This window comes from Electrophorus electricus, unplaced genomic scaffold (assembly GCF_041902795.1).
Source record: "Electrophorus electricus isolate QZ-2024a unplaced genomic scaffold, ASM4190279v1 Scaffold183, whole genome shotgun sequence".
Lineage (NCBI taxonomy): Eukaryota > Metazoa > Chordata > Actinopteri > Gymnotiformes > Gymnotidae > Electrophorus > Electrophorus electricus.
The window spans coordinates 1-10,431 of NW_027658464.1; the positions used below are offsets into that span (position 1 = coordinate 1).

A 10,431-nucleotide genomic window follows, 5' to 3' on the forward strand; every position below is an offset into this window, starting at 1 on the left:
TTCTGTGGACAGAGACACAAAGCTTCTGCATCCGGAGCCTGTGGGCAGGGCTGTTGGGAAGGCAGGACCAGAGCAGAGACAACAGCCGCATTAAACAGATCAGCAGGTTAAAAACACACCCCCACACAGACAGAAAACTTCCGGCCATGGACGTAGGAGGAACAAGCCACACCCCCACACTGCACATGTCTGTGTGTCTGTCTTACCACTGCTGCCGGCCTGAGAGTCATCAGACAGCAGAGGCTCGGCCTCCTCCTGTATGGTGGGCACAGATGCAAGAAGACCTGAGAGAGAGGCAGAGATCAAAGGATTCATAATTCTCACCAGCATTACTTCATAGTTGCTTTTGTCCATTTTGCATGTATTTAAGAGGGAGGAGCCTAATTAAGAATAAACCAGAAGACCAAGTGTGTGTGTGTGTGTGTGTGTGTGTGTAAGGAAAGTACAAAAAAAACAAAAAAAGGAGCCAAGTGGGGAAAAGGAGTGCTGGTCACTACTTGACTGCGCACGTGTGCATCCATGCGTGAATCCTTGTGTGCCATTTCCAAAGCAGCTACAAAGAAAAGCAAGAGCTGCAAAGAGGAAAATGGTACGCTGATATAACAGGAACGTGTGTGCGCAAAAAAGTGGGGCGAATGGGGAAACCTGGGGTCCTGATATAACAGTACAGCGTTTGTACAGCCAATTATTAAGAGCTCTGGGATCGCTGCTGGTAGGCCTGCCATGACTTAACACAGCGTACACACGTGTAGTGACTCACTAAGGCCTCTGTAGTGCGACAGCTGCTGGTAGACTTGCTTCATCCTCTCGATGTTGAGGCGCGTGCTCTCGGCGTGGTTGATCATGGGTTTGGGGTAGTCCACGCCCACCACACACCCGCTGGCCCTCTGCACGGCCTCCGGGGCGTTCCACGGCTCATAGACGTAGCGGTCGGGGTAGTCCTTCAGCTGCGGGACGTACCTCCTGCAGGGCGGAACCACAAGACTCGGTGAAGGCTCCAAAACGGGGCTGCCCGCCCTGCGTGAGACCTGCTACGGCAGCCATTAGAGGAAGCCTGCGAAAGCATTTCACATCAGTGCTATTGCACCCAACAGGGAAGAGTCATCAGCATATGAGTGCCAAGCAGCACGGGTGACCACAAAGCTTTTGTTCTCTTCAGAAATGGTTGACCGCAGCAGGTCTTCATGCTCCTGGAGCAGTAACGAGACCCTTTCTCTGCCAACTAAAGAGCTGAAGAATACGACTGCAAAAACATGGACGAGAGAGAGAGAGAGATGCTGTGTGATCTGGACTAGCAGAACACTGGCTCCAAACCAGTATTGGCCCGTGTTTCTGTAGACACTTTCTGCAGAAGAGTCTGAATAAGGAAACAGAACCAGAACACAGTCTCTAGACCAATCAAAGTGGTACCATGCTGCACGGCGCTCGTGATGCTGTGTTCTCTAAGACAGCGGTACTCTGTGTGTGTGTGTGTGTGTGTGTGTGTGTGTGTGTGTGTGTGTGTGTGTGTGTGTGTGTGTGTGTGTGTGTGTGTGTGTGTGTGTGAGAGAGAGAGAGTGAAAGTGTGTGCACAGCCTCTGCTACAGGCTTCACCAGAGACTTTCAGAAAGTAAAAGCTCTCCCCATGGATTTTGGCTCCAACCACCCAAATATGTTACTTAGCTAAAACTTGATAAACTGGGTTATACAAAAATCTTGGTAGAACTAATATTTTTTAACCTCAGCATAAAACACGTTGTTTATACTTTACAAAATACAGAGAACAACAGCGTATTCCCTGTGGTGTGTGTGTGTGGAATATGCGCGTGTGTGTGTGTGTGGGAGCTGTAATATCTGCTTTGAACTGGTGGTGCTGTGGTTCTGTACTGGGGGAGCTGTAGTATCTCTGCTCTGAACTGGTGGTGTAGTGGTTCTGTACGGGCGGTACCGGATGTAGTCTCCGTTGGGGTCGATGCGGCGGCCGAAGCCCACGGGGCAGTAGCAGTGGAAGAACTGCTGGAAGAAGGAGCTGCAGGATAGCCACATCCAGCTGCCGGCGTTCACGCTCCAGTCGGCATCCAGAAGCAGCTCCTCAAACACCTGGACCAAGAGGAGCACAGCACACAACAGCTCCAAAACCACCCTCCCCAGAACCAGAACCTCCCCAGACACTCCAGAACCAGAACAACAACTTCAGGGGGGACAACCCTGCTAGGTTTCGTTCCATCCCAAGGCTAGGAGAGGAATTAAACTCTGCTAAGATTTGCCCTCTAGGGGTTCTGGACTATCTAGCAATGAATCTGGATCGGCATGTTACTTGGCAGTAGCTCTAGCTCCACCACAGAGCGCTCTCTCTCTCTCTCTCTCTCTCTCTCTCTCTCAAACATAAAAATAAAAGACATTATAATGTTTTCAACACAAAAAAGAAAGAAAAAAAACAAAACACACACACACACACACACACACACACACACACACACACACACACACACACACACACACACACACACACACACACACACACACACACACACACACACCTCGGACTCTGTCTACTCTACGCCCGTGCCCTGCCGTACCTTCACGCCCTCCTCCCAGCTGATCCACAGGTCTCCGCGGGTGAGGAAGCAGGCCACGGCGTGGCGTGCCAGGTGGTGGACCCAGCCCTCCTGCCTCAGCTGGGTCATGATGGCGTCGATCCAGGGGAAGCCGGTCCGGCCCTCCGCCCACTTGGCCAGCGCCTCCGGGTTGTGATCCCACGGGATCTGCACACAGATGGGGTTCCCCTCCATGCGGTCAAAGTTGGGGTTGTTGGTGGCGGCCGTGTAGAAGAACTCCCGCCACAGCAGCTGGCCGAAGAGAGAGGGGGGGGGGCTGGAGCGCCTCCGGAGCTGGAGGAGGATGACGGACAAGGCCAATTAACCTTCCTCACCAAAAGACTCATCACCACGTTCATCACCATCTTCATCTTCATCATGTAAGCTAGCGTTTTCCCCAACACTCTCATAGATCTCATCTAAACCCTGACGGGCGCGTTAGCTAGCTGAGGAGCTGAGTGAGGCATGATGGGAAGGGGGAGAACATCAAGCGCAGAGTTGACATGTCGTATCTGACTGATGTGGTGTATTTAACTGTATGTGACAGTACCTAGCTGGTCTACTTAAAGGTACTGTAGTGTAGCGCGCCAGCTACTCCCTGCTGTGTGGTAACGAACACAGTTCTGAACCTGCCGGGCTCAGTCGCAAGGCAGGGGGGTTTGGAAGGTACCAAGTTCGATTATGAACCCCTCTCTCCAGTCTGGCTCGGGTGACCCTTCAGTCCAGGGATAAAAACAACTCCTAGTTCATGTGGTGGTAACCAGAGTAATTACTATAGCCCTGTGTTTAGCTCGCTAGAACCTGACGCACACACAGGAAGCAGGGAAGATCACTTATCTTATAATACCTAGTAGAGACACACATTCCAAATTCTCCAGCTGCTAAAATCCTTCAGACGTTTTGAACTGCAGGCAGTGTGAAATGTGGCCGTGTCCATGTACATGCTGGTGGGGTTACTCTTAGCCGTACAGAGCCTGTGAAACCGAGCGTGCTAATGCGCCAAGGCAGCTGCTTGCCTTCAGGTAGAGCTCCCTCAGGTGGTGGTAGAACACACGGCAGGAGAGGCACCCAAAGCACAGGTAAGGGCTCAGGCCCGTGGCGCTAGCGAACAAGGAGTGGGCCTTGATTCGAGGACGCTCAAAATTCGCCACCCAAGCCTAGAGAAACAAAACAGACACCAACCAAAGGAGGAACTGTTTTGAGTGACTCCTGACAGAGGCTCTGAGGGTTGGGTTTTCTGCTAAGCTGCCAGAGCATGTGCAGTAACTCACCTTTCTGTCCAGGTGTTTACCGAGTCTCTCCAGAGCCTCAGTTTCACCCCCTTTCCATACTGATGCTCCCTTCCCTGGATTCTTAAAGCCTGTCAGGAACATGCGCACATACACCAACCATCATTGTTAGTAATTAGCCGTCAATACCATCTTATTTTGCAAATTCTACTGATTATTACTGTATTACTCACTGCATACAGTGCACAAAAAGAAAATTAAATACAGCACATAATTAAGTGTCCAATGGCTCCAAACAATTTCCCTTCAGGCCTGAATGTGTGTCACCCTCTGCACAGAGGTTAATCAGGACGAGCGCAGAAACAACCGTTACAGAATGACGGACTGTCAGTGCCACTGGAGGCCATCCAGTCCAATCTCTGCTTACAGTATTTACTCAGCTATAAGCTGACCTGTGTGCATTGTTCAACATGTGGGATCACCTGGCTAAAGGTGCTGTGACTGTCAGTAGAGCGTGCGAATATCACGCCAGTTGCAATGAAAGTGCTAGAGAGACTTAAACCAGTTCACACTGACCAGCAAGTCGGGTATAAGCAATGTGCTGCACCACATAAAATGTGGACTGGCTTCAGGTGCCTGAGGCGAGCAGACGCTCGTTTGCATATGCGTGTTAAATTTGCGTAGCGTGCGTCGATGAGCCCTCACCCAGCTCCTCCAGCGAGGGCACGCTGTAGCGCTCGTCGTGGTCATCGGCGAGCTGCGTGCGGCAGCCGGCCAGCTGCTCTGCCGTCACGGTGGGCAACGGCTTCTTGGGCAGCTCCAGCCGGTTCACCAAGGCCTGGAAACGCTTGAACGTCAGAGGTGGGTTGCCGCCGTTCATCTCCAGCACCCTGGGGCAGACGCGGCCGGAGGGACAGACGCGCGGTCAGCAGCCACTGGCCAGTGCACGGATACTACTGACTCATGCCTTTAGGGAGACGCGTGTCAGATGAATAAAAATTTTACTTTTAGAGAAACATAAGCAGAAACACACTATCGTTAGAATAACCTCAACAACTCCTGTCGCATAATCATAAGACAAAAGCAATAAAACACCATTATTTTCTTCTATTATACGACTAAAGCAAACTCCAGGCCAGCTTTCTTTAAGAGGCAGCTAGAATGAGGCTGACTGTGTCTACAAAGAAAGAAGCCTCATTTTTACAACTTAATGTGTTTCCTGATTATCTCAATCTGATCAGTGGACAAATCAGTCTCCCATTTCTAGATTTTTTTCAATCTAGTTCAAATTCCACCACCACCAACTGCCACTTGCCTTCGGACCAGCTCTTACACAATGCCTCCTTATATCTGTGTGTTAAGGAGTGTGAGCTGTTGGCCAATTTCTTTGGCGTAGCTGACAGTCAGGAGCCCGACACGTGTCTGAAGCAGGATGTGTCTGTATGCAGCCAGCACATGTTTGCAACACAGGATTACACACACAGCGCTCACACAACCCCCTATCCCGCCCACAGCACATGCCGCTCAGTGTGACCCGTAGTTCCACCTCTCCACCACCAGATGGCAGCAGACTCGGGACGTCATTCCCGCTCACTGGGCAACATTGTGACAGCAATACGTGCTGCATATGAAGACTCAGCACCGTGACTAAAGTCTAGCCAAAACAGAGGAACTCAAATAACTCACTAAAGTACGTCACTCGCAACCTGGTTAAAACAAACAAACCAACCAAAACAAATAAAAATAACACACACCCACTGAGTTAACACACACCACCACAATGGAGCATACTGTTTTCTATCATAAAAGCTCAATGTTTAAATGACAAAGTACAAACATGTGTCTCCCCTCAGGATATGCACATACTACTAATAAAAACAAACAATTAAAAGCCCTGGACCATCCTGGTGTGCAAAGCACTGCAATGAAACCGACTCTGTATATGGCAGACACAAGTTCATTCAGGTGACTGAACAGTTCATTTAGCACTCCTAAAGAATTAATGTGTGTGTGTGTGTGTGTGTGTGTGTATGTGTACACTGAGGTGATGGAGTGTGTGTGGTCACCCACCTGTCTGGGTTATAGAGCGTGTGTGAGTGTCTCACTATGGTTTCCACTCCAAACTCCTGGGCCATCTTAATGATGGCACCATCTCTGTCTTTACCATATGGCTCCGAGTCATACTCGAACGTCAGCCGGGTCACGTTCCACTCCTGAAAGAGAGAGAGTGAGTGTGAGTGTTAATGAGTGTGAGAGAGTGAGGCACAGTTTTAAAATCGAGATGCAGAAATGGTGTTACTGTGAGCCAGTATGCCATTAATGAATGTGGTTTATTATTGTCCTAAAGTGCTCAGAAAGCCATTAGACGCCACGCATAACATGTCCACAGACCACAGAAGCAGACATGAGGAGAACGTTCTCCTTCCTCGGCCAAGGTGAGCATTGACCGAGAGCAAAGCAGAGCACGCAGAAGCACACTTAAAGCTTCAGATTAACATCCCTGGGAAAGAAGTTTCCAAAAAGCTGCTCCAAAACAGTCAATCCCCACACGACTGACCCAACATTCCGCTTATGCCACAAGAGCACATAAAATACCAAGAGCGGTGCTTTCCCAGTGCTACTTAAATACTTAATTTATATCAGAAAGGTTAGGGTTACTCGGATATTCCCCCTCTAGGATAAGATGGTCTAGGAGAGTAGCAGATGAGCCATGTGTCTTAAAAGCAAGATCCGTAATTCAGTCACAGTTTTCCCTAATTTTGGAAAAGATCTGGATCGTATCAAAACATTAAAGTGCAAAAACTTTAGGAGTGGATAAAACGTTTCTGGGTATCAAGCAGTCCATCTTAACTCCGTAGCTAGATGTACATACTAACTCCAGGTCTGTAAAACCTCAGTAAGGAGAAGGTGGGAATTCAGACCTTGCAATACAACACTAAAGCTCACTGTCATCACATCAAAGCTGTTTTGCTTTTCAGGGTTTGGGGTAAACTCAAACAGAACCGATTGATCAGATAATCTGTAGACATAAGAAGCCATAAAAGGTTCAGACTTTGAATAAATAAATACATTATTCAAATTGTTATCAGTGTAAACAGTGGTACATTGTCATCATAAACAACATGAATGGGCAAGTCTGGAAAAGGCTGTTGTCAGACATTGGAGCCTTTCTGTCTTCAGGCACCCAATGCAAGGTCTCTGCTCATCAGCCACCATAAGACGGCTCGACTGCGAGGCCATCCGCTCCCTGTTCTCGTCTCCTTTGACCCTTTGTGTGTGTGTCTGTCTCTGTCTGTCTCTCTCATGGCTGGTACAGGAACAGCTTGTGGCATGTTCATGCAGACAGCATCTAATCTTTACTAACCTTGTCTCTTTCCTTTCTACGTAGACCCTTAGAACATGCCCATCATTTTCCCCATCATCCTGTAGATTTAGCTAGTAGATATAGGACACATATATACTGTGTGCTTTCCTCAATAAAGTGGAACTCTCTTGATTCACTACCCTGGTGTCAGTGTCTCCTGAGTTACCCGGATCCAGCTACAGGGGACAGAGGGCAGAGGGTAACTTAGAGGAGATCGAACCTGAAGGACTGGTCACTATGAACCAGTTTCTAACAGCTATTAACATGGATAAGCCCAATAGAAGGTGCGTTGTTTCCATAAACATTTTATTAAAGAAATATTAGGTTCTTTCACTAAAAAACAAGCTTACATGAATGACCTTACAACTGTGCACTTGTGACCACATCTACCATTACCATTTCTGACAAGAATATAATTCAAATCTGTTGTTGTAGCTTTTGTGCAATGCATAATTCAACTCCGGCCTCTGTCAATACTCCAAACTGAGGAAAAACACTAACTTCAGAGGAAGGAAGAAAACATCAAAGTATCACAGAATATGTGCTGCCAAATCACCATCTACATCAGGCCAAAGGGAGCGTTTGACACAGGTTTTTGTCTTCTACAGCTCCCAGTGATATTGTTGAGATGCTGTTAACAGTTTCTTTGCTGCACCGTAATCAACCTGGTGGAGGAGATGGAAAATTCCCTACTGATCTAAAGAACTCCCAGGGAGTAATGGACCTGGTGTGTCAAACCATGGTCTTCACCGTGTGCCATCAAGCGTCTGAACACACACACACACAAGTAGGCACGCAGGGGGAGAGGAAGGGTGTGTGAGTGTGTGTGTGAGTACTGCAAACTGACCTTGAAGAGTCTGGGAAACACATCTGCAGGCTGTCCTTGTACCACAAACAGCCTTGAGTTCAGTTTCCTTAAACTCGCGTCCAGATCCTCTAATGACTCCAGCAGAAATCTGCATGGTTCAAACAGATTAAATCTCACACTCCATTTAAGGAGAGCATAAAAATCCCAGCCTACCAAGGTACTATATTTAAATCTAAAACTAGAACTAAAAACACTAGATGGCCAAGCATTGAGACATATGGAATGAAATCATGCAACAGCTTCCCTGGTGGACAAAGTGAAGCTTGCTTAGACGGTTAGCAAACAGACCCGACACTTTTGTGGAAGCGCAGCCTTTACTTATGGCTAAAGGTAGTTAGGTTACAGGCCATCTTATTTGTTTTAAAGAAAGAAAGCTCTAGATTTAACTAAACAGCCTTCAGAGTCTCAGCTTGCTAGGTCGTACGTTGGCATGGCAACATCACTTCCTGTTAGCACAAAAGCTGTGCAGTAGCATAACAATGTAGCACACAAAATATTAACGTGCACTATTAATACTAGTATATACTATTTACACCTTAAAGTATATGACGAATGCTGTTTTGATAAAGCATTCGAATAGTTTATGTTTGTACTTAGCTAACGGTTTTCCCTGTCAGTCTTATTTTTGACGTTTATCTAGCTAGCAAGGTAGCCAACACCTCGACTAGCCAGCTAAGATAACCTAGCTAGGTTATGTATGCTAAACTAGCATAGCTGACAAATTAATAAAACCGAGTTAATTCAACTTTTTTGAAGGCCAAGACTTTGGCATACGGCACTAAGGACTGGTCATATAATCGCCATTTAACTACACCGTACTTCTACAGGTTTTATAAGACAGCATTTCCATAGGTACTGGAAAGCAAAGCAACTAACTACGTACTGTTCAGATTCTGGGAGACACACCGACAGCTGTTACATCCTATTAAACAGAATAACCAGCCATGTCTGCCGGACATCAACACATTTTACACATTTGGCCGACACTTTTATCCCATTTCGATCATGTTAGAGAGGTAGGCGTATATTGTTAACGCTAGGAGTCTTGCCCAAAGACGCGCATTTATGGAATAGCGCACTTGCCCAGATGGGGGCTTGAACCCTGGTCTCCCAGGAAAGGCAACTCATGCGGACAAAGCTGGACTCGGCACACAAGTATGACCTTATAGTGTAACGCGGTTTGTGCCCTGCGAGGTTTTGTAAGTGACAAGTATGCGTGAAATGGCACGAGCCCACGACTTTTCTCTTGGCCTGGAGACTGGGTTGCACCAGACTCTGGCGAGCTGCACTAATTTCACAAGAGCCAAAGCCTCGGACTTGTTTTTCATACCCCCCCCCAAAAAAAGCGGCGCAAATGTGCAACGGTACCAGGACAGCCAGATACCGTTCAAACGATGCCACTAACCTCCACCGGTTCACTCCCACCTTGGCCGCACCGGCGAACCACGGATCCAAAACATAAACACAGCGCGCAGTGTCCGCGCCCGCCAGAGCTTCCTGCAGAGCCGGGTTGTCATGAAGGCGCAGTCCTTTCCGAAACCAGTGAACAGCATGCACGACCATAGCTGCGGTTTAGTCAACCGCATTAGGGCTTTTCCTCCTCGGTCCTGCCACTGAGCGGAGGAGAGACACGTGCGCGGAGCATTAACACGAGCGCAGCGCTCGACAACACGCTTATGGGTTAGTCTGCACGTGGAGGACCTCCCCGGGCACGTTTTCCTCGTGCGTTGGAAAGGAAGTGCCCGTTTATTTACTATGAAAGTAAAGCTCCGTGTCCGAGTGCGCTGACCTGTTCCAGTAACGAATGATTATAATTAATATCCTTGATGTTTGTTCGATTTTAGTATGTGCATTTATCGTGCACGGCTTGCGATTATGAAATTAGGAAGAATTGCAATTTAGACAATTTAGACCAAACACGATTTAGCTGATCAACTATATTTGATGTAAGTTTTTTAAAAACTTGTTTTTAATTTAAATTAAAAATAAAAAAATCCAAATAATTTCTTTAAGTGATGACTACCATTGTGCACAATGTCCATCATCTGTACTGCCATTAGGGGGTAGTGTAGGCTCGCCTGTTGGGCAGTCTGTCTCTAACAGTTTATAACAGAGCAAAAGGCCTGAATATGGGCATGCACTGAGTATTAATATACCCTTTCAAATACTCAACTACCCAGAATCCATTGGACACACAACCGTCCATGTCTTAGTTCAGGATATTTTTGTAAACACAGTCAACCTAATAATGATATGTGTTATTCAACTGATTTAATTAGATAAAAATCCATCGTTCAAAGTCCCACGAATTGATGAAAAAAGCTACACACCTAACCCAATAAGATAACAGAGATCATGGCAAATATGCATATTTTTGCATATATTACGATTTCT

At 47.3% G+C, this 10,431-nt stretch overlaps 1 protein-coding gene across 1 annotated transcript; it reads right to left on the reverse strand.

Annotated features, from left to right (window-relative positions):
* Positions 1 to 213: 213 nt before the first annotated feature.
* LOC145655135 (cryptochrome-2-like) lies at positions 214 to 9,733 on the reverse strand. The gene is made up of 10 exons (XM_081708906.1): positions 9,443 to 9,733; positions 8,017 to 8,125; positions 5,876 to 6,018; positions 4,511 to 4,695; positions 3,848 to 3,936; positions 3,593 to 3,733; positions 2,559 to 2,870; positions 1,928 to 2,079; positions 761 to 963; positions 214 to 255 (listed from the first exon to the last, which is right to left on the reverse strand). The coding sequence occupies exons 1-10, from the start codon at positions 9,598 to 9,600 to the stop codon at positions 230 to 232; spliced, it is 1,518 nt and encodes a 505-aa protein (XP_081565032.1). The 5' UTR covers positions 9,601 to 9,733; the 3' UTR covers positions 214 to 229.
* Positions 9,734 to 10,431: the final 698 nt, after the last annotated feature.